At 46.0% G+C, this 25,246-nt stretch overlaps 1 protein-coding gene across 1 annotated transcript in view; it reads right to left on the reverse strand.

Moving 5' to 3' along the window:
• LOC119380888 (basic proline-rich protein) overlaps positions 1-25,246 on the reverse strand; it is a 188,822-nt gene that overhangs the window by 66,599 nt on the left and 96,977 nt on the right. Inside the window, exons 4-11 of the mRNA XM_049412809.1 lie at positions 20,762-20,821; positions 20,631-20,678; positions 17,000-17,059; positions 16,869-16,916; positions 9,059-9,127; positions 6,821-6,886; positions 6,675-6,734; positions 6,537-6,584 (exon numbers count right to left, since the gene is read on the reverse strand). Coding sequence (XP_049268766.1) covers positions 6,537-6,584; positions 6,675-6,734; positions 6,821-6,886; positions 9,059-9,127; positions 16,869-16,916; positions 17,000-17,059; positions 20,631-20,678; positions 20,762-20,821 — 459 coding nt within the window. The remainder of the gene's footprint in view (positions 1-6,536; positions 6,585-6,674; positions 6,735-6,820; positions 6,887-9,058; positions 9,128-16,868; positions 16,917-16,999; positions 17,060-20,630; positions 20,679-20,761; positions 20,822-25,246) is intronic.

Below are 25,246 nucleotides of genomic sequence, written 5' to 3' on the forward strand. Positions count from 1 at the left end.
GCCTAAGAGGCTAGCCAACTCCTCTGCCGAAGCATACAGAAGCAGTGGAGGACCTTCAATAGCCAATAAAGCTTTCATCGACAATACTCGAAACACAATCTCGGCAACTATGATGTTTCTGGACGCCGAATCGCCGACGTCACTAGACGGGCACTGAAACAAGTAATCGATCGGAGTTTAGCGCTTTCATGAATGGACTGTCGTAGCAATTATGCGAATCCGGTAAACACGAGCGGAGGGATTTGCCACACGCGTTCATTTCTTTCTCTGTCCTTTTATCCCGACAAGTGGAAGTACACAGGTGGGATAACAAAGAGCAAGAATCTACGTCAGCGAGCGTCATGGCCTTGAGTCGTTCCTTTTGTTTATTTTTTTTCTTAATTGCGCCAACTCACTTTCGGTGTGAATGCGAGTGCGCACGTGTAATTCCAAAGTGCGTCTTTCTGGCGCACTATAAAGCACGGCGATCGTACGTGGCGGCAAAGCATAAAATTGCTTTAATCAGCCAATGGCCCTGTCTTCCCCTTCGAGTGGCGCCCGTTGGTGACAAATTATCGGAGAAAGGGGCAATTTCCAGCCGTCATTCGCGCGTAATAGTAAATTTATTGCGCGTGTAGGCACTTTACAACTAAGGACTTTACAATTGTGAACAATAACCACGGGCTGGGAATGACGATATTTTTGCAGCTATGCACAGCTGCTCCTGCTAGTGCCGAAAAATGGAACATTGACGTGCGCGCTTCCATTGCCAAAGACGCGTGCTAGGCAGCTCCCCTAATATATGAGTGAAGTATTTCACTGAGCATCACCACGAGCAATCATCATCGCTCAAAAATATGGTGACCATGGGTCTACGGGTGCAACAGACACAACAGCTAAACCGAAGTACGCCTCATGCTACAGTACCTAGACGCTTTGGGGCTCTAATCCACACTACCGTAACATGTTGTTCAACGATTATTCTAGGCTTCTAGCTGCATTTCTACTACAGCTGGAATTTAGATATTAAAAATTTGCTGTCGAGGAGCGCTGTTTTAAGTTGTCAGTAATATCAAAGTCAATTGGTTGTCAGTAAGTCAAAACAAAAAGGTATAACAAACATATTTAAACGTAGACATACGGTGGTCTTGGAGCAGGTGCCGGAGGTTGGTAGGGTGGACCAGGTGGGCTGTAAACCAAGTAATTTCTATAGATTTGTGTTCAAGATTTGCTGTGCGATATTCAAATAGGTAATCTCGAGATGCTACAAAAGTCTTACGGTGGTCTCGCCACCGGAGGAAGCCCTGGAGGGGGTCTGGGCGGAGGAGGTGGTGGCGGTCTGTAAGGGACCATGTAGTGACTTCATACATGATTGTTTATATGACTGACGAATGAAAAAGCATGGTAATGTATTCTTGTTTCTTACGGAGGTCTGGCCACAGGAGGTGGAGGAGGAAACGATGGTGGTGGTCGTGCTGGGGGAACTTGGGGTCTGCAAATTATTCGTCAAGTGTCATGTAAAGGTTGCAAGCATGTATGTACATTGCGGAAGCCGCTACGCTCACTGTCGCCTTTGAAATCGTGTAAAGATATATTAGGATTAGTGCGCTTTACGAGTGATGCTAAGAGGTTGACTGTTGGATGCCACTACATACTGCATATCTTCCCATTTGTATGTAAGGTGGTCGGGAAGGGCAACGGAACGACCATCATTCATAATCAGTTTCTATAATACCTGCATATTGCCAAAATTCAGGTGTTTCAGAAAAACGCGTAGATCGTACCTGCAAAATTCAGAAAAACGTAGAAATACGATCTACGCTTAGAAAGCAGGGTTATATCGACTGTACAGAAAAGGTGTTTACGCAGTTTTGCACATTTACACTTTAACCATGATTAGCCTGATCAAAGAGAGCGAAAAATTCTAGCCCACTGTTGCAAACCTCCAAGGCAACGAAAAGTCTCTTCTATAGGTAATTCATTTCCTAAGCTAACAGCATCAACGTAAGCGCCAGAACAAGCTAAGACTGGCATTTCTTGAAGTATTGAGCCTCTTTGCAAATAAAATGTTACCGTTAGGCACAGTCCAGACCTAAACACTTCTGAATATGCAATTTTGCCATCGCCCTTTATATTAACAATTTCTCTCCGCAACGCTAGGTGGGTGAATACAACATGCTCTGGTCATTAGCAGATATAGATGGCCAGTATTCGGAGTCAAAATCACAAAATCTGCTCCTGGTTTGTGGTACGCACAAGTGCGTCTCACTCTTATTCACGGAGGTGTGTATGAAGCTGCATATACACATTTCTTGAAACACATTTCAGCCTAATTGTTGAATAGGCTCACAATAGTCTGTATAGAACATAACCACTGCCATACTCTCCTAATATTGATGATGCTGAATTCTGCAGAAGTAAACATTGCTGATCAGTCGGTGTTCAAAGGAACAATTCATAAGCCCACATGGCACAGAGTACACGCACATATGAGACGGCCTCGAAAGATACAGGTATTTCCCCTTCAATATCGAGCGAAGGTGTGCAATCGCGTTTCTTTATGAAGACAGTGACCGCTTCGTTCTAGGAAAAAGTGGTATATATGAAGATTAATGCGGTGGCCGAAATGCGGTGGTCCGAAATGCGGTGGTCCGATGGCGGTGCCGTCGGTTCGGGCATTCTGCAGCGCTGAACTTCGGATGAACTTAACGATCCCTTTAGCGAAATTCACCGAGAGAGTGCAAAATTGCTATGGCACGAGGATTACGGGTGATGTGTAGAAGCGCAAATTTCGTGTACAGTCGTACCGCGTGGCTGTCTTATGAATATTTTATACAAAATCAAAGTAGGTAATCGCTACTTACGGTGGTCTGGCGAAAGGTGGTGGTCCCGGAGGGGGTCTTGAAGAAAGAAAGGATGATTTAAAATAGGATTGAACAATTAGTGTGGGCAATATAATCATGCATAGGAATCTTGTGTGTGAAAGCCATATCGTCTTACGGTGGTCTGGCCACAGGTGGTGCTGGGGGCTGGTATGCAGGTGGTGGCCGAGGGGAAGGTCGTTGGGGTCTAGGTATGTGAATGTACACAGCAGTCAGCGTTCTGCCATGTCATGGTAATAAGGCAAATACGCAGTAGTAATATTCGTTGTGCGCTAAGATATGAGCTTGTTTTGTTCATATTAATTTCCACTCTGCGACTGCGCACGAATGTGCACCTTGTACTGTTATGCTGAAGAATAATAGGATGATAGAAGCCAATTCTGATATCTTTCTACTTTGCCTGAAGAGAAAAGAGAAAACTTAGGTTGTCATTTGGGCGCCTCCTTTCTCAAGTTATGCGCGGGTAGAAGATGGAAAAGAAAAGTGCACAAGTTTAGGGAGAACCGTGCAAATCTAAGTTGAGAGCATTTTTTTACAAAGCGAAGGTGAATTCGCTGCAACAGAGCAGCGAGAATTTAGAATTAAAATTGATACTGACTTTGACAGACCCTCTGAGGGTAAGGAGTAGTTGATCCCATGCCGAAATTGTTTGCCACTCACAGCCTCTAATAATAGGCCTACACCTTTTTCTTTAACGCAGCAGTACCACTAGCTTGTGATTCGCTACTCTTTTCTTCAATAATCATAAAGGATCTGCGATCTGAAGTTGACAAGGTACTGAAGAGCAGAATGCGCTTTGTGTATTAATGGAATCGTAGTGAGACAATACAGTGGAAATTCTACATAAGCGAGCAGTGGATTAGTAGGTAATTATTAACACTAAATATTTATCCAACTTTTCGCGTACTCGAAAAAACAAGACAGGAGAAAGAAAGAGGCCACTGAAAAATGTCCAAATCACTTCCTTTAAAGTGACAGACGCAAGAAAGTAAAAAAAAAATTGAAGAGAAACGCACAAGTCTCGAAATTGTTAGAATGGAATTGCGACTCTATTGAAAAGATGTCTTTACAGTGCGTACTCGCATGCATATATCCTAGTTATTGAGCGAAAGGGAAATAATTGCAGCGGTCACGCAATAACTAAAATATTTTATTCTTACCTAAATAGAGAAGGTTTGCACGCAACTTTTTTCTTCCACGAATAGGTGGAAAACTTTCGTTGGGGCAAAATGCAAGAAGAACCAAATACTTATTATAAGTGCAATTCACCGAATCCCGCCTGCTCATTATTAATATCTAATGTGACATTATGGCGTGCTCATGAACATATCACATAAATCGCACACGAAATTTCACGTGTGTTCTCAAGTGTAACCTGTCAAACGGTTCATTTCTGTTTCTAGCAACAGCATAGGATGTTGAAGCCCTGAAGCGCACATCTAATCCAAATAATGAGCTGGGAAAATTGATGGGGCCATTCCCGTTGTCAACTTCTGGGAATGAGTGCATCGCCGTAGCTACGAACTACTTCACCTGCTACGCCGAAGCATGGACTCTGCCTAAAGGTGGTGCCACCGAGGTGGCGAAATACTTCGTCGAAAACATATTCCTTCGTCACGGTGCTCCTGAAGTCCTTATCACCGACCGGGGTACAGCTCTTACGGCAGGCCTATCGCAAGCATTCTTGGGATATAGCCAGATACGCCACCGAAGGTACCATCCACCGGCGAAAGGCCTCACCGAGCGTCTGAACAATACTCTCGCCGACATGCTGTCATTGTACACAGGGGTCCACTGTTAAAAGGAACATCGCAGCGTGTGGCGGCAGCTCGGCGCCAGCTCCGGTCAGCGGCTGCAATGAGATTCGCGCAGGCGCAGTGCACGCTGTGAGTCGCGCTCTTTCGTCGTCTGCTGCCGTCTGCTTCCACGCTGCGAATTGTCGCGAAGCGATCCATTGACGCGACGAAAGAGCACCGGGCACGGTGCTCACTGCGTCTGCGCGAATCTCGCCATACGCTCCGATGTTCCCTTTAACAGTGGACCCCTGTACGTCGACGTCGAACACACGACCTGGGATTCCATCCTTCCGTACGCTACCTTCGCTTACAACTCGGTAGTGGAAGATACAATGCATATGAAAGGCATATGACGCCATTCAAGCTGGTGTACGGAATGAGCCCGGCAGAGACACTAGGCGCCATGCTACCGTGCGTCAGCGACGAGGAAAACCTGGACATTGCCGCCTACCTTCAACGCTCTGAAGAAGCCAGAGAACTTACCCGTCTGCGCAACGAGAACCCCCTGATGACTGAAAACCCTCATTACAGTCTTTGACGACACCACGTATAACACCAGCTCGGCGACCATGTGTGGGTCTGGACGCCGATACGCCGACGCGCACTTAGCAATAAATTTCTTCGAAGATACATCAGGCCGTACAATTTACTGTGGCGTCTCGGTGAACTGTACTACGAGGTACCCCCGATGACATTACGAACTCTCAGGGGCGCCGAGCGCGACCTTAAGTCGCCCATGTGGTGCTGCTTAAACCTTACTATGCGCGTTGACGAACTGTGGAACGTTATCTCGGACACACTTTCGATAATTTCGTTTGTGTGAATTTTTACCTGCATGTTCTGTTTTCAACATCGTGTCATATGTTTTCAGAGGATGGCAACTGCCACATGAGTTAATTCTTTTATTTTTGATATGACTGAAATTCAATAAAATTAAAATAAAGAAGAGTGTTACCACCGCCCATCGCAGGCCACGCCGCAATGTTTAGAAACTTCTTGATTGTTTTAAACGGTTCTGTTAAAATTACACGCAGGACATGTGTAACCGAGTTTATTCTAGAGTTAACGTGATCACCAGCGATCACCCTGGAAGGTTCGATAAGGCATGCATAAAAGCCGACAAATTTCACAGGCGAGCCGATTACCAACGTCTGTACTCGCCGTTATCATTGTACAGAAAGCGTGGCTTGCACTACTTTGAATCTTTCTTTTAGTAGGCAAGGGTTCGCGCAACAAATTGCTTCATCTTTGCCGGCTGCGTTTGATTTCTTGACCGTGCATACCCCGTTACAATGTTATGCGCACTCGTGAAAAGCTAGTGGCAGTAGGGTATTTTCTTTTCGTACGCAGGTCTGACCTCGGGAAGTTGAGGGGGAAACGATGGTAGTGGTTGAAGTGAGGGGGGGGGGGGGGGTTGGCCCGCAAATTCTAAGTAAATGCTCCAAGCATGTAGACAGTGAAAATACCTACGCTGATTACCACCTTTGCAGTAGTCTAACACAATGACAACATACGTGTGCTTATTCGGCTACAATGTAGCCCTGGATGCGCGTTTATCCGGCATCTATGTGTCTTTGTGACTATTAAGTGACATCGAAGCTACATGGTAGCATTGTGGCAACATTGCAGGTACAATGTAGATGCAGCACGAAACTACATTATAACATGGTAGCGAGATTGTAGCCACATTGTAGCACAAAGCTACATTGCAACTACATTTTGACTACTACCACGGGGTTTTCGTGCTCTATTTCAACCGTTGGGCGCAGTGATCAGGGAACTTTTGCGTTGTACTTAGGCAAACAGCTGCCATGAAAATTGGTTTTCAGTCCGTTTAAAGAAAATGGTATATAGTATTTATATTAAGGCGTTCACATACGGTGGCCTTGGCGCAGGTGCTGGTGGTTGGTATGGTGGACCAGGCGGGCTGCAAATAAGGCAATGTGTATAGTCTTGCCCTAAAGATTTGCTCCACGATTTTCAAATAAGTAGACTCGAGATGCTAGGAAATTCTTACGGTGGTCTCGCCACCGGAGGAAGCCCTGGAGGGGGTCTAGGTGGAGGAGGTGGTGGTGGCCTGTAAGGGGCCATGCAGCGGTTTGATAGATGGTATTTTATTCGACTGACGAATGAAAAATATGGTAATGAATTCTCGTTTCTTACGGAGGTCTGGCCACAGGAGGTGGAGGAGGAAACGACGGTGGTGGTCGTGCTGGGGGAACTTGGGGTCTGCAAATTATTCGTCAAGCGTTACGTGCCCGTTCCAATGACGTACATTGTGCAAGTGGCTACGCCGACTACCGCCGTTGCAGTCATGTAACGAAATATTGGAATAAATGCGCTTTACGACTTATGAAAAAAGACTGACTTTTTGCTGCCAATGTATATCGCATACCTTCGCATTTGCGCGTAAGATGGTCGTGAAGGACAAAGCAACGACCATCATTGTTAAAGGGACCCGGAAACAGTTTTTACGATTTTGCAGAAACGCATTAAGGCGGAAAGCGGGTCCTGATAACCATTCGCGGACCTATTTGAACTCTCTACGTGAACATAGTAATTTGGTACAGGTAGCAGAGCCTCAGCCGAGCAAGTTTTCACGTTTCCGCGTCCTCCTTACGTAGCATTGTTCGATGTTGCGTTGAATTGGGGACTGATCTGATTGGATATGTTCAGTCTACGTCTCGTCGCGTACAGTTCAGCGTCATCTGCCTGTGTTACAACGTGCTCCGTGTTGACGTGAGATGCGTGATGGTGTTTGTTTCGAGATTTATTTTCTCGGACAAAATCAACTGCCTCAGGTGCGTTTTGCGCCGCAAATAGATAGCGATTGGTAACTCGCAAAGCTGCAACATCGTGTAAGGCATGTAAGACTTCTGGAGAGCGGAGTCGCCGGGGGAACTTGTGGTCTGCAAATTATTCGTCAAGTGTTATGTAAAGGTCGCAAGCATGTGTACATTGCGGAATGCGGCTACGCTGACTGTCGCCTTAGCAATCGTTTGAAGATATACTACGATAAGTGCGCTTTACGATTGATGATAAGAGATTGACTGTTTGATGCCAATACATAATGCATATTTTCGCATTTGTATGTAAGGTGGTCGGGAAGGACAACACAACGACCATCATTCACAATCAGTTTCTCTAATACCCGCATATTGCCAAAATTCTGGGCTTCCAAAATATAAACAATGGTGCAAGACACACTACCAGAAAAACGTGCAAATACGATCTACTCTTATAAAGCACGGTTAAATCGACTGTGCAGTAAAGGTGTTTACAGAATTTTGTAGCTTTACACTTTAGCCATAATTAGCGTGATCAAAAACAGCGAAAACTCCTAGCCCACTGTCGCAAACCTACAAGGCAACAAAATGTTTCTTCAATTGGCAATTAATTTCCTATACTAACAGGACCAACGTAAGCGCCAGAACAAGCTAAGACCGGTATTGCTGTAATATTAAGCCTATTTGATAGCAAAATGTTGCCGTTAGTCATAGCACAGACCTAAACACTTCTGATTATGCAATGTTGCCATCGCCTTTTATATTAAGGATTTCACTGCGAAACTCTAGGTGGGTGAATAGAACACGCTCTGGTCATTAGCAGATATAGATGGCCAGAATTGGGAGTCAAAATAAAGAAACTTGCTCCAGGATTGTGGTACGCACAAGTGCATCTCGCAGGATCTATCTTATTCACGCACGTGTGTATAAGTAACTGCATATACACGTTTCTTGAAACACAGCTCAGCCTAATTATTGAATAGGCGCACAATAGTCTGTATAGAACATAACCACTGCCATACTCTCCTAATATTGATGTTGCTGAATTCTGCAGAAGTAAACATTGCTGATCAGTCGGTGTTCAAAGGAACAATTCATAAGCCCACATGAGACAGAGTACATGCACATATGAGACGGCCTCGAAAGATACAGGTATTTCCCCTTCAATATCGAGCGAAGGTGTGCAATCGCGTTTATTTATGAAGACAGTGACCGCTTCGTTCTAGGAAAAAGTGGTATATATGAAGATTAATGCGGTGGTCCGAAAACTGGCGGCGCCGTCTGTCCGGACATTCTGGAGCGCTAAACTTGGGATGAACTTAGCGATACCATTAGTGAAATTCACCGAGAGAGTGCGAAATAGCTATGGCACGAGGGTTACGGGTGATCTGTAGTAGCGCACATTTCGTGTGCATTCGTATCGCGTGGGCTGTCTTACGAATATTTTATACAAAATCAAGGTAGGTAAACGGTACTTACGGTGGTCTGGCGAAAGGTGGTGGTCCTGGAGGGGGTCTTGAGCAAAGAAAGGATGATTTAAAATAGGATCGAACAGTTAGCGTGGGCAATATAATCATGCATAAGAAATTTTTGTGTGAAAGCCATATCGTCTTACGGTGGTCTGGCCACAGGTGGTGCTGGGGGCTGGTATGCAGGTGGTGGCCGAGGGGAAGGTCGTTGGGGTCTAGGTATGTGAATGTAAACAGCAGTCAGCGTTCTGCCGTGTCATGGTAATAAGGCAAATACGCAGTAGTAATATTCGTTGTACGCTAAGATATGAGCTTGTTTTGTTCATATTAATTTCCACTCTGCGACTGTGCACGAATGTGCACCTTGTACGGTTATGCTGAAGAATAATAGGATGAGAGAATATAATTCTGCTATCGTTCTAATTATACTGATGAGAAAAGAGAAAACATAGGTTGTCATTTGGGCGCCTCCTTTCTCAAGTTATACGCGGATAGAAGAGAGAAAAGAAAAGAGGGAACCGTAAATAACGTTTCATACTAAAGCAATTACGGTGTACAAGTTTAGGGATAACCGTTCATATCTAAGCTTAGAGCGTTTCGAAAAGCGAAGGTGAATTCGCTGTAACGCAGCGGCTAGAATGTACAATGGAAATTGATATTGACTTTGACAGTGCCTCTGGGGGTAAGGTATAGTTGATCCCATGCCGAAATTTTTTGCCAATCAATGCCTGTAATATTAGGCCTACAGCTTTTTCTTTAACGCTGCAGTAGCCGCTAGTTTGTGGTTGACCACTTTTTTTTTCATTAATCATAAAGGATGGGCGATCTGAAGTTGACAAGGTACTGAAGGACAGAATATGCTTTGCGTGTTAGTAGAATCGTAGTGAGACAATACAGTTGACTTTTTACCTAAGCGGGCAGTGGATTAGTAGGTAATTATTAACGCTAAATATTCACCCAACTTTTCGCGTACTCGAATAAATGAGACAGAAGAAAAAAGGAGCCACGACAAATGCCCAAATCACTTCCTTTAAAAAGGCAGACGCAAGAAAGTAAAAAAAAAAATTTCAATAGAAACGCACAAGGCTCGAAATTGTTAGAATGGATATGCGACTCTATTAGAAAGATGTCCTTACAGTGCGTACTCGCATGCATATATCCTAGTTTTTGAGCGAAAGAGAAATAATTGTAGCGGTCACGCAATAACTAAAATATTTTATTCTTACCTAAATAGAGAAGGTTTGCACGCAACTTTTTCTTACACGAAAAGGTGGAAAACTTTCGTTGGGGCAAAATGCAAGACGGACCAAATACTTATTATAATTACAATTCACCGAATCCCGCCTGCTGATTATTAATGTCTAATGTCACATTATGGCGTGCTCATCAGCATATCACATAAAGGACACACGAAATTTCACGTGTGTTCTCAAGTCTAACCTGTAAATCGGTTCATTTCTGTTTCTAGCAACAGCATAGAATCTTGAAACCCTAATGCGCACATCTAATCGAAACAATGAGCTGGGAAACTTGATGGGGCCATTCCTGTTGTCAATTTCTGGCAATCAGTGCATCGTCGTAGCTACGCACTACTTCACCCGCTACGCCGAAGCATGGACTCTGCCTAAAGGTGGTGCCACCGAGGTGGCGAAATACTTCGTCGAAAACATATTCCTTCGTCACGGTGCTCCTGAAGTCCTTATCACCGACCGGGGTACAGCTCTTACGGCAGGCCTATCGCAAGCATTCTTGCGATACAGCCAGATACGCCACCGAAGGTACAACCCACCGGCGAAAAGCCTCACCGAGTGCCTGAACAATCCTGTCGCCGACATGCTGTCATTGTACGTCGACGTCGAACACAAGACCTGGGATTCCATCCTTGCATACATTACCTTCGCTAACAACTCGGCAGTGCAAGAAACAATGCACATGACGCCATTCAAGCTGGTGTACGGAATGAGCCCGGCAGAGACACTAGGCGCCATGCTACCGTGCGTCAGCGACGAGGAAAATCAGGACCTTGCAGCCTACCTTCAACGCTCTGAAGAAGCCAGAGAACTCACCCGTCTGCCCATCGAGAACCCCCTGATGACTGACAGCCCTCATTACAGCCTTTGACGGCACCCCGTAAAATACTGGCTTGGCGACCGTGTGTGGGTCTGGACACCGATACGCCGACGCGTGCTTAGCGAGAAGTTTCTTCGAAGATACTTCGGGCCGTACAATTTACTGTGGCGTCTCGATGAACTGTACTACGAGGTATCCCCGATGGAATTACGAACTCTCAGAGGCGCCCATGTGGTGCTTAAGCCTTATTATGCGTGTTGACGAACTGTGGAACGTTATCTCGGACGCACTTTCGTTAATTTCGTTTGTGTGAATTTTTACCTGCATGTTCTGTTTTCAACATCCTGGTGACACTTTTTCAGAGAATTGCAACTGCTACATGAGCTTATTCTTTTAGTTTTCATACGACTGCGATTCACCAAAAATGAAAAAAAAAAAAAACTATTACCACCGCTCCATCGCAGGCCACGCCGCAATGTTTAGAAACTTCGCGATTGTTTCAGACCGTTCTGGTAAAATTACACGCAGGACATGAGCAACCGAGTTTATTCAAGACTTAACGTGATCACCAGCGATCACCCTGGAAGGTTCGATAAGGCATGCATAAAAGCCGACAAATTTCACAGGCGAGCCGATTACCAACGTCTGTACTCGCCGTTATCCTTGTACAGCGAGCGCGGCTTGCACTACTTAGAATCTTTCTTTTAGTAGGCAAGGGTTCGCGCAACAAGCCGCTTCATCTTTACCTGCTGCGTTTGATTTCTTGACCGTGCATACCCCGTTACAATGTTATGCGCACTCGTGAAAAGCTAGTGGCAGTAGGGTATTTTCTTTTCTTATGGAGGTCTGACCTCGGGAAGTTGAGGATGGTGGTGGTCTTAGTGGGGGGAGTTGTGGCCCGCAAATTCTACGTAAATGGTCCAAGCATGTATACAGTGAAAATACCTACGCTGATTACCGCCTTTGCAGTAGTCCAACCCAATGATAACATACGTGTGCTTATTCGGCGGCTATGTAGCCCTGGATGTGCGTTTATTCGGCATCTATGCATCGTTGTGACTATTCGGCTCCAATGTAGGAGCCACGTTGTAGCTACATTATAAACGACATCGAAGCTACATTGTAGCATTGTGGCAACATTGTAGGTACAATGTAGATGTAGCAGGAAAGTACATTATAACATAGTAGCGAGATTGTAGCCACATTGTAGCACAAAGCTACATTGCAGCTACATTACGACTACTACCACGGGGTTTTTCGCGCTAGATTTCAACCGTTAGGCGCATGAATCAGGAAACTTTCGCGTTGCACTTAGACAAACAGCTGCCATAAAAAATGGTTGTCAGTCCGTTTAAAGAAAAGGGTATAGTAATTATATTAAGGCATTCACGTACGGTGGCCTTGGCGCAGGTGCTGGTGGTTGGTATGGTGGACCAGGCGGGCTGCAAATAAGGCAATGTGTATAGTCTTGCCCTAAAGATTTGCTCTACGATTTTAAAATAAGTAGTCTCGATATGCTAGAAAAGTCTTACGGCGGTCTCGCCACCGGAGGAAGCCCTGGAGGGGGTCTGGACGGAGGAGGTGGTGGTGGTCTGTAAGGGATGTAGTGACTTATACATGATAGTTTATACGACTGACGAATAATGTATGGTCAGCTATTCTCGTTTCTTACGGAGGTCTGGCCACTGGAGGTGGAGGAGGAAACGACGGTGGCGGTCGTGCTGGGGGAACTTGGGGTCTGCAAATTATTCGTAAAGCGTTATGTGCCCGTTCCAATGATGTACGTTGTGCAAGTAGCTACGCCCATGTAGTTTCATACAATACTTACTAGAGGGAACTTTGGCGCTAGTGTCTATGGGAGCTGCTACGTATATCGCTTCAGACAGAGCAATTTGGTACAGATAGCAGAGCCTCAGATGAACAAGTTTTCACGTTTCCGTGTCCTCCTTACGTAGCATTGTTCGATGTTGCGTTGAACTGGCGACCGATCTTATTGGATATGTTCAGTCTACGTCTCGTCGCGTCCGGTTCCGCGCCATCTGCCTGTGTTACAACGTGCTCCGTGTTGACGTAAGCTGCGTGATGGTGTTTATTTCGAGATTTATTTTTTTCGGACACAATCAATCGCCTTAGCTGTGTTGCGCGCCGCAAATCTAGATAGCGATTGCTGACTTGCTATGCTGCAACATTGTGTAAGGCATGTAAGACATTATGCGAGCGGCGTCGGTACTGCTCGTCGCTGCAGTGAGCGTCGGGCTCTCTCCGGTCAATGCCAAGATTCACGCCAGCGACATTTTCTGAAGAAAAACAGCGCACAAGAAACGTACACAAAAAAAGGCAAGACACGGAGCTCTGCACTCACAACTGAAAATTGCTGCACTCACAATTTTAAGTTGTGAGTTGAGCGCTTTGTGTCTTCCCTCTCTTCGTTGCCTACGTTGTTTCCTGCGCTGTTTTTCTTCAGAAAATGAATAAGCACCAGTTAAGCCAACTTGCCATTGTGTTACTATATTCTACGGCTGTAATGAAACTATAACATACTTTGAGCAAGATATAGAAAGCTCTTTAGATACTGGCAGACATGTCATTTAAATTAAACAAAGTGTGTCGCACTTAAGAACTTTCCAAGCAAGCAGTTTTGTGAATAGGCGATTGCTGCCACATTATGTATATCTATAATAACGAATTTTCGAATGTATCGAATTATGTTAAAATACAATGGAAAGTATCGTATATGATATAGTATTTGTGGTAGTATCTTGTATATGTATCTGAAATTCTTCTTGCCCGAGTATTTTATATCGTATTGTGACACAATTTCAATGTATTTTTGTCCAGCCCTGGTATGAATCGATCTATCTTATTTACGCAGGAATGTATAAGTACTTGCATGTCAACATTTTTTGAAAGACAGTTCAGTTAATTATTAAACACACACACAATAATCTTTACCGAACATAACCACCGCCATGCTCGCCTAAAATTAGCGTGCTGAATACTGTATAAGTAAAAGAAATGGCGGCCATCCCGCCCTGCGAACGTGAATGTCCAGCGAAGGGGTATCAAACACCAGACATGCTCGTGGGGGGTATGTTTATTATTACTTTAGAGTAATGGTAGTGATAATCGCTTTGTGGTCGCTGTGGTAAACCGTGATTGGTTGCGCGGCCATTTTCAGCAAGACGAATTTGTTCCTTTCGACGAGCATTGCATTCCCGCTGTTCTTCTGGTGTCTTTAATTTCCGTGGTTTGCCCAAGGCACTCTTAGAATGAACTGAATGAGTTGCTAGACGGGTCTCCTATTTATAATGAAAGCGGAAAACACTCGCGGGGAGAAGGAAGGGCCGTTCGACGTCATTCAAAGCCCTCGTGTGATGTTCAAAGCAGCTGCAACCTAATCTTTACCGGGAACGCGTGGGAGGGTGTTCCCATTGTTCACAGGCGCCTTATGATCCATCATACGGTTTTTGACGCTTGTGGTTTGTGGTTTTCTTTATTGAAATGAATACTGAGCTCTATGCTGTATGCGTGATTGCAAATAAATATATGCCGTTTGCCGTCAATTGTTAAAGGGCCCCTAAACCACCCAGAGGGAGAAATTTAGTTGTGGCGCTGCAGTTGTGCACGAGTCTGCAGCGAACGCTAGCGAAGTTACACGTGTTTGCTCGTTTCGCTCTTTCCTTCGCTACGCTGCGTTCGTCGGCTCGTCTGTCCACCTCTCCGAATGCCCTTCCCCAGCGTCCGAGGTTAATACGCAGGGAGCGCGCGCATCTGCTAGCAGAGGAGCACGCGAGCGTATGTAGTGAGTAGTTGGATTTGCCCAATTTATGTGGCACATACGCGCTACAAGAGTGTAGTGCGGAGGCCACGAAATTTTCAGACCAACCGAGAGGTATACAGCTTCGCTATAAAATTGCAACTCAGCCAGTATTCAAAGAGAGAATTCATTAGGCCAAATGGCACAGAGTACACGCACGTATGGAAAGGTCACGAAAGACAAAGGTCTTTCTCTTTCAATATCAAGCGAAACTCTGTAATCCTCTTTGTTTTTAAAGACGGTAACCTCTTCGTGTTAGTCAAAAGTGCTGTATCTGGAAATTGGTGCGATGGCCATCGGTTCGGACAATCTGGAGGGCTGAAGATGGGCTGACCGTATCGTTCCCGTTAGAGAAGCTCGCCGCGGGAGCCAAGATAGCGAACAAACAGTGGAAATGTGTATGGCACGGGGGTAAAATGTGAGCTGTAATAGCGCACATTTCGTGTGCAGTCTTAATGCGTGGGCTGTGTTGCGAATCTTTTATATAAAATCAAGGTGGGTAATCGCTACCCACGGTGGTCTCGGCAAAGGTGGCGGTCTCTGAGGGGGTCTTGAGGAAAGAAATGATCGTTTAAAATAGGATTGAACAGTTAGTGTGGGCGATATAATCATGCATAAAGCATTTTTGTTTGAAAGCCATAACATCTTACGGTGGTCTGGCAACAGGTGGCGCCGGGGGCTGGTATGCAGGTGGTGGCCGAGGCGAAGGACGTGGGGCTCTATGTATGTGAATGTACACAGCAGTCAGTGCTCTGCCATGTCATGGTAAGCACGGCAAATATGCAGTAGGAATTATTCCTTGTAAGCGAACACATAGCATTAATTTGTACATACTAATTGCCACTCTGCGACTCAGTGCACCTGTACCGTTATGTTGAAGAATGGCAGGATCATAGACGACAATTGTGGTATCTTACTTCTTTGTCTGAAGAGAAAAGAGAACTGTAGAACTGGAGAGAAAACTGTAAAGCTGTAAGGAAGAGACTAGAAAAACTACGATAATATATTCAGAAACAAACAGCATAGAGCTATCACGGCATAGCGCTAAACATTCTTCCTCGAAGGAACTTCTCAGACATTGAAGCTGCACCGGCACAGACACTGAACATGCCAAAGAGCTATTGCAAGCAGTTGATTGCTCTATAGAATTAAGAGCGGGGCGACTGACTTTGTCGTCTGCTACGGTCACCTATGTAGAAGCCCTAAAAGCTGAGTGCGCTGGTTTTTTGAAGGTTAAGAAATTATTTCGACAATCAATTGGCTTGGGTTTATTGGACTTGATTTTATTGCCGATTTCAGCCTTTATCAAACATGCATAGTAAATTTTGGTATTCTTTAATTTAATAATTGTTTGGTTTTAACGTTCCAAAACCACGATATGATTATGAGGGACGCCGTAGCGAAGGAATCCGGAAATTTCGACCGCCTGGGGTTCTTTAACGTGCACCTGAATCAAAGTACACGGGCCGCCTCCATCGAAAATGCGGCCGCCACCGCCGGGATTAAATCCCGCGACCATAGGGTCCGCAGTTGAGCACCATAGCTACTAGACCGCCGTGGCGGTTCGTTTGGTATTCTTGAGGTACATGTCGAATCACGGCTTGATCTTTCATGTGCATGGTACACTACGACACACAGAACTAGACTATCATGACAACAACACACTCGGGGAGCGAGGTAACAACACTTGATTCAGTGTAGCACGTCACAGAGATTGCAGCACCCTCATGTCCAGTAGTTGGCCTCGCGCCCAATACAACTGAAAAACTGGATACCTCTAGGAAAAGTAGCCGTCGAGAGAAATCGAAGAATGTTTGTTGAGAAACACGACCGCATAACGCATTGGCGTAGCCACAGGGGGCGTGGGGTTTTGTGGCTTCAACCTCACTCCAACCCCCCCCCCCCCCGTAATTTTCCAATTGTGGATGGATGTATATGCATACACACATACAAAAGGTAGCACGAAGATTAATAAGTAATGATTCAACACCCCTCCCCACCCAAAATAAAATTGCTGGCCCCTGGCATATCGGCATGAACGTGTGCAGGGAAATATCAAAATAGCATACGGTGGTCTAGGCGCGGGTGCTGGTGGCTGATAAGGTGGACCGGGGGGGCTGGAAATGAAGAAATAACGATTTTTCCGTTAGCTGTTGAAAAGCTCCAAGGGCGTTACAAGGATTGAGCTTGAAAGTCTTACGGGGGTCTCGCCACTGGAGGAGGCCCAGGAGGGGGTCTTCGTGGAGGAGGTGGTGGGGGTCTGTAAGGGAAATTCCATGCGGGTTCATGGATGATACCTTGTATGTACTTCTGAACTACACAGAATGCAGTGCTGTTGCTTTTCTTACGGAGGTCTGGCCACAGGAGGCGGAGGAGGAAACGAAGGTGGGGGTCGTGGCGAGGGAACTTGAGGTCTGCAATATATTTGTCAGGTTATTGTGAAGGCTGAAAGTCTTCACACCGTATGCTACGCCAATGAGAAGTTTCTGTTTATTTTAGAGAAATGTTTTGTTCGTGGTCAACTGAATAGCAGTATTACTACTACATAACAGTCGTTCTTTAAGATTGTCTTACTCGAGTCATTTCTATGATCGAAGATATGTTCCTTACATCGGTCTGAACATTGCATGAATGATTTAGTTAGAAGCATACCTGAGAGCATTATAGCGTTGAAAAACATTGGGGGCGAGCATAGGCGTGCGCACAGGGGGGGCAGGGGGGCGGCCGCCCCCCCTAATCACCTAAAGGGGGGGGCGCTATATGTGCCCCGTACATTCACCCTTCTAGTCACCCAAGAGGGGGGGGGGCACAAAATTTGCACCATACATTGACTTAGTAGAGTGGGGGGGGGGGGTGCTGCGACGAACCTTTGCCCCCCCTAATGGGGAACCCTGCGCACGCCTATGGGGGCGAGGACATCATGTATGCGAAGTTCTACATTCGAGTGGGCTTGGCGGCATCGTTCGGTGCACGATGTTCAATTTCTTCTTTGTCCAGGTGTTCGTGGAAGTACGTTGGCCATGCAGTGGCCCCTTGGCGTTGCTTTTGGACTGCCACGGTTCGACAACCGTCTATCAACCAGTGATGCCTCGCCCGGCATTCAAGCCCTGCTGACGCCGCCGCATTACAAGGATACATTGCAGGCAACTTCCCGACTGGATCCGCCCTTTGTATTACCAGCGGCATCGATAACATCGTGGGAAACGGTAAAAACCGAGAACGGTGGCACGGACAGGCCATTGTGCTTGTCAGCATCGTTCGGCGCACGATGTTTCATTCCGTGCTCTTTGTCCAGGTTAATGACAAATGGTTATTCCACAATTGCGTAAGAAGTAATTACGTAGGCCTTATTGTGCTGCCAAGCCCACAGTGTACGCTATCTTGTTCCTATGAGTAGTTCTATGTTGTCCAATTGCTTTTACAACTTCATTGTGATGTCGAGGAGAATCCGGGTCCGGATAAGCTGGACCAAATTCTTGCGATGGTCATTTCAGTTAAGCCTTCACAGGCTACTCTAGAAAGTGGACTCGAGAGTGTACAGCAAAGGCTAACGCAACTAGAAACGGCATTGTATACTTTAAGACAATACCATGGAAAATTTGATGAGTGTAGCAAAGGTCAAAGTAATGCGCACAGATGTCAGCCAAACTAACACAAAAATTTGTGATTTAGAGAGCCATAGTCGAAGAAATAACATCGTTGCCTATGGGTGAAAGGAAACTGCACGGGAAGGTAACGCAACACTCGAACAAAAATTGCGAAAGACGTTGTCAGGGACATGCTGGGCCTTGAAGTATACGTTCGCTGGAGCGCATTCATCGAGTTGGCTCTAAAAAAAGAAACTCGAGAGCGTCCCGTGATCTTGAGCTTTCATGACTTCACAGAGAAGCTATCTTGCGCAGTGCTTTCACTTTTAAAGATAGTTCGCTCTCGATATCGGAAGATTACTCTGACGATATTCGCGAAAGGGGCAGAAATCTGTGGCAGTCAGCCAAAGATAATTGTGCAAACGGTGAAAAGTAACCCTTGTATTCGACAAACTTAAGGTGAGCAACCAACTGTACGTGCGAAATGATCGAGAAAATAAGCGAGTCCAAATGAGACAGGCTAAGCGAGACATTGTGACGAGGTACGACCGCCTGACGGAACAATGCCTCGCTTTCGCTGCTTTGTTTCAGTGCCCGTTGATGAAGTTGCTAAATTGGAAGAAATAATAATAATACTGTACTCCCCAGACGTTTTAATAATTGCAAAAACCTGGCTCCACCTTGAAATCCATGGTTCAGAAGTAGCTCCCTCCTCATATACGTTGTTACGCACAGATCGTAACGGGCGTGGAGGCTATTGTGATAAATAATTACCTACATTTTCTACGAGAAATAGGCATAGTAAATCACGAGAGTAGATGGCGTACGGAAAAGCTTAGTGTCACTTCACTCCTAATAGGAGCTATTTATAGACGTCCAGGAGCGCCAAATGAATACCTGTCACAGGTGCATGAGCTATGAAATTTCTTTTCTTGACTTATCATGATAGCATAAACGCGCCAGCACTTGAAACCACCGCATCGTCATTCCCGTAGAAAGTGTCATAATAAGCACATCGGGCAATACGTCACACGCTGCGACACATTCAAATTTTCATTGTTTCCTGCTTCCATTGAGACGTGGAACGCTTTGTCCCGGGAAATCATTGGCATGGATAGCGTAGTGAACTTTGTGGAGAGAGTAGAAGACTACTTTCTTATGCTATAGTAAAGCGATATGCTTACTTTTTATTATATTTTTTCCTCTTCTGTTTACGAGGCTTAGGAATTGTTTGTTGTATCGGTTGTCATTACTAATGTGTAATTTGATTTGTTGTACATTGTACTCCTATGTGTACCTTGAAATCCACTCCCTATAATGGCCTGCACTCACGGAAAAGATCGAGTACAAAAGGCGTCTTTTTTGTCCCACAACAGTAATCGTCATTCATTTTGCCTTCCTTTCCTTGCATTATTGCCGCGCGCCCGGCACTTTCTGGTCACGAAGGGCATGTGCGCTGTTAGCGTGATATGGCATTCTTGGTAGGAAAGTGGCCAGCGCCGAATTTTCAAGAAAGGAAACGCAAGCAAGCCAGATGACGGCTATCGTTGCTGGACAAAAAGACGCCCTTTTTACTGGATCTATTCTGTGAGTGTGTGAAAGACTGAGGGTATTTGAGAAATAAAAATAAAAATGGCTTTGCCAGCCGTGTCTCACTATAGCATGCTGCACCTTCGACATTTTCGTTTTTACTGCTTTCTTTCGTACGAAGCAACTCCTTATATTTTGAAGCCGCGCCGGCAGGCACAGCAGAACATGCCAAAGAACTGTTACAAACAGTTAATTGCCTTAAAGAGGAATAAACAACGCGGTGACCGTCGTTGTCACCTGCTGCGGCCACCAATGCCAAAATCCTAGAGGCTGAGTGCCCTGGCTTTTTGAAGGCTAAGGAATCATTTTGACAGGAAATGGGCCCCGGTTAACGCCTGCAGCGCCCGCGTCTCCTGTGGTGGCAAGGGTAGCCACGTGCCCTTTTTGGCGCGTCACTTTGTCATAGCACAGCCATGAATGAGGACACAGAGGGAAGGAGCACCGTCTCCTTCCCGGTGAGTCTTCGTTTTTTTTTTTGCTGCGGTATTACAAAGTCGTATGGTGGGCCTCGCGCCCAATACAAATGCAAAACTCTAGCTTCTGGTAAAGGAAGGAAAAGGACATATCGGAAGCATAAAGGAAGCGTAAGGTCGTAATAAGCATAATGCCAAACGGTATGAACGACTGCACAGAAATATCAAGATATACTCATACGGTGGCCTAGGCGAGGGTGCTGGGGGCTGATAAGGTGGACCCGGTGGTCTGGAAATGTGGAAATGACAATTTTTCCGTTAGCTGTTGAAAAATTTCAAGGAAGTTAGGAGAATTGGGCTTGAAAGTCTTACGGGGGTCTCGCCACTGGAGGAGGCCCAGGAGGGGGTCTTCGTGGAGGAGGTGGTGGGGGTCTGTAAGGGAAATTCCATGCGGGTTCATGGCTATCTTTCACTGAACTACACAGAGTGCAGTGCTGTTGCTTTTCTTACGGAGGTCTGGCCACGGGAGGTGGAGGAGGAAATGAAGGTGGGGGTCGTGGCGAGGGAACTTGAGGTCTGCAATATATTGGTCAGGTTAGTGTAAAGGTTCAACCTTCCCACAGCGGTGTACGCCAATGAGAAGTGTCTGTTTGTTCTAGCGAAATGTTTTCTTCGTGGTTTACTGAATGGGAGGATTACTATTACGTCCTAAATATTCCTGATAGAGCACACAAAAAGAATTTATTAGAGTGAAAATTGGTCACCAGAAACTCACAACTCGGCAATAATTTTTTTATTTATGGGAACTTCAAATTAGGCCGTGCTTATATGCTCGCAACATGTGCGCACCTATAACTCCGGGAGCACAGTGGCACTGTTCTCACGAGGATTTTTCGATAACTTGAGCGGCGATAAGAGCACACGACTCACAGTACAATTTTAAAAATACTGTTTGCTGGCCTAGTTGGTATTTACTTAAGGACATAATTAAGCCGCGAATGAGAACACGCGCAACAAATCATGTCATCGCGTTGCCCTCTTTAAGGCGTGTGTTTTAATTAGCGGCTAAATTACATCCTTACAGCACAACGTACTCTGCTATGGCACCGCGGTAAGGTTCTTCCATTCTAGACACAAGGCTTGGGAGTAAACACCTTTTGATGTGCTTAGAAAAGTTAGGCAGGTGTTACACATGTGTAACACATGCAGGTGAAAGCCACGTTCCGCAGGGCGTGGACGCTCCCTAGTTGGCCTTCCCCGCCGCGGCCAATGCCGCCAATAACCAAGCGCCGCCGCTATAGCTGTTCCGAGTGGGGCGTGAATGTGCCTAGGGCACACCCTCTTTTCGGCCCCCTCTTGCCTCTTACTCTGCGGAGTAGTTGGCTGCTGTAGACTCTGCAAAGGCATCTAATACCTTTACTGTGACGAGTGCCCACTACGCGGCGGTAAGGCAGTACGTGCACCTACGTTGTAACACATTTTGTTGTTGTGGGGCTGATAATCATGATGATGCCTATGATATGTCACAGCTCAGCCTTTTGTGATGAGCCAGCAGCTTTGAACCACCTTCTCGTTTCGCAATTAAAAACGCGCAACTGTTGGTGCGTTTCCACGTTTCTGCAATTGAATATTAAATCTGTTAATGTGCGGACGTTAACAGATGTAATACGTGTTGAATATATGCTACATTGAGTTTAATATCTCGGAAAAGTAATTCGGAAGTTATTGTCCGACATACATACCAAAAATATTTCAGGTACCTGGGCAGGTAGCTATTTAAGGTGCCTACGTGGGTGCGTGTATAGCCTGACAGACGCGTAGTAGGTGCTTCGGTAATGTCTCCACACCTTTGAAAAAGACAAAGACAAAGGTGCTCGTATAGCGTGTTTAAGGGGTCGGTTGAATGCCATACTAAAGTACTTTCTCGTAGCGACTTACTTGCCTTACATGATTTGAGGCAGGCCTTCGGCTTCATCGGTTAGAATGTAACGCCTGCCAAATTTAATGTATTCCGGCATGGTTATTGCAAACGCTCTAATTATCCAAATTCACACGGAAGATGTCCAGCTCCTTACGGTGGTATCGCCGAGGGGGGCGGAGGGGTGTAGGCAGGCGGTGGCCGTCCTGGGGGGCGCCGAGGTCTGTGAAAGGGGGAGAATATGTTTTGCCTGGTATTCGTCGAGGAATATCAATAGTTTAAAAATGACGAAACACAAATACGAGCTTTATTTTCGGTTTTGCCAGCAATGCGACGGGTTAATGAAGATGAGGCGCTAAAGTATCGTCAACCTAAGTTATAAGCAACATATAGAACCAGCTGTGCCCGTCAGATTGCCGTAACGTACTTTCGGACTGCTGGGCACTGTATGCACTAAGCCGTAATTTACACGCAACAGTAAGAAGTACGTTTTGTCACATTTTTTTCTCCGAGACAGTACGCGGCAACTCTACGAGTGGCAGGTGTGGCATACACGGAAAAGGGAGGCCGCAGGCTATACTTCCATTGCTACAAAAGTTTCCTCTATTTTGGTGGACATGGCCGTCGATTACGTGAAGATCCTTCTCCGCCAAGGTCATTCAGTGACGACTACATGGAACGGCCCGGAGAGCCGAATGGAAGCAGAGCAAAGTACCGACTGGAAGCGGGAGATAGACCAGCTGGTGACTCCGACTTTCATTCTTTTGCTGGGGTCACTGGCCACGTCTTGTAGCCAATCAGTGAAACGACAAAGCCGCCAAGTTCATAACGCGCTATGCCGAAACGAAAGACTTCCTGGAAGTGGGCCAGGTAGCCATTTTCTGATCTGCAACAATACTTTGGTAGAGGCAGAACGTTGAGAGAAAGACCAGGTGCGCTCGCACAGTCCCGTCCTTAGGGATGTTTTGTTCATGTCGTAATTACGTACATGAGAGCACAATTGTAGAAAGTCATGCGAAGCGTCATGTTATTACACGGTGTTCTGTATATCATCACTCGTAGAGGCATGGCTTTTACGGGAGGCCTTATGCGACAGATATTGCAATGCCATGCAGACCTAGCTCATTAATACATTCAAAAGTGAGACCGAACTGACGCGGTCTTCGCTCCGAAGCAGACCGAGCAGACTGAGCAGACGAGCCTCGTAAAAAGCTGGAAGAAGCTAGGTGATCAAAAGCTCCTTCGATGGCTCCAGCCTTGCATAAGTACTGGTAGCTGACGAAATTATTTTATATGCAAGGAAGCTGTTGCTTAGCGTCCACCGCATGAAACGCTTAACAGGCACACCGGTGCTGTGACACTCACGAGTTGAACTGGGGGCTTTTCAGAATGAACGAGCCTGTGCCCGAGTTCGCGCGTCAGTCAATTTGATTGACAGGCGCTCGCGGCGAAGATCGGGTCCACCCACCGCGTTTGCTCTTACCGAAGAGCAGTGCTCACCCCGCTACGCCAGTGAGCGACACGATACATCTGTGAGCTTCATCGCACAGACTAGGCACACACGCACGATGAACTAAAGGTTATATCCTCACGTGACTACGATGTCTCGCATTCAGTTTCACCGCGCCCACGACGTACCACTCACAACCATTAAGCAAGCGCCCCTGGTGGCATTTGCGGCGAGAAATGTTACTATTTCTTGTTTGTGGAGACATTGCTTCTACCGATTCGTTACTGCAAAAAAATCCTCAGACGTGTAATGTAAGTAGCAGTAACCTGTCCATTAACGTATCTGTAATATTCGAGAGAAGCGAAAGGAGCTGCAAGATAGTGCTGCGTCTGCGCCCCTGTTGCCTTCGAGAGTGTAAATTTTCATGCTGCAGGTGGAACGAAACAACTTGCCCGAAAGAGGACAAATGCCCATGAACACGCGTATGAGGGGCGTGATGTTCAATTGGCAAAGAGATAGCGCGACAATCACGCTAACGTTGCTGCACTATTGAAATGTTGACCGAGTAGCGGCGCTGACGCGTTCGCGTGCAGTATTCCTTACAAAACCGCCCCCAAATGCCGCACATGCGTTTGTGACGCCATGCTCATTCTTATCAACAACATACTAACGGCGAGCTATTTATATACACCATTTACCGTTGGTGCTATGGACATCGCTGAGGGGCTTCCCCGTGGCAGAGGCGTGTTCACTATCACCCGCGACATGGCGGAAAGGACCAAATGGCGCACTCAGGGCGTCGCCTCACCTGTCTTTCGTTGTAGTGGGACTGCCCGCCTTCGGCTCCGTACTTAACTCTACAGGGTGTGGTCGCCTGTTCTCGTGGTTTTATCTCTTTCATCACAATATTTGCCGTTGAAACCGCACGAGGGAGACTTCGCTTGCTGCAGTGGTCGTGCTTGCAAAAGGAGTGAGCTGCTAGCCTTTCTTCGTATGACATTCCAATTTGTCGCTATCGCGTTCATTTCTCCGCCCTTCGAGCGAAAGTCTGACTTTTTTGTTTCCTATTCTGGTCAAGGTAAGTGAAGTGAACATGCTATATTTTTCTCAGAATTAATTCAAAAAACAGGCAGTCTTTATTTTTAAATCTCGCGCTTGAAAAAAGTCATTACATTAATAAATTACGAGCCCACAAAATAATTCGTTACATACTTTGGTGGAAAATTCCAACATTACCATTCCATCAGTGGTGGAGCATTCCAATGCTATCATTCGATCAGTGGTGGAACATTCCAGCGTTATAGGTGGTGCTTGCGCGAGCTATAGAATCAACTAGATTTCTCGTGTAATGTGTGCAATCTTGTCATGTTAGTCTAATGCAATCGAAAGCTTCACAAGCATTGCGGCGCGGACTGAACCGGAGCTGGTATGCTGGCAACAGTTTTTTTGTAGGTGAAGCCGGATGAAGTAAAGATAAAGAAGCATGCGT

The sequence above is a fragment of the Rhipicephalus sanguineus genome, chromosome 1 (genome assembly GCF_013339695.2).
Source record: "Rhipicephalus sanguineus isolate Rsan-2018 chromosome 1, BIME_Rsan_1.4, whole genome shotgun sequence".
Classification (NCBI taxonomy): domain Eukaryota; kingdom Metazoa; phylum Arthropoda; class Arachnida; order Ixodida; family Ixodidae; genus Rhipicephalus; species Rhipicephalus sanguineus.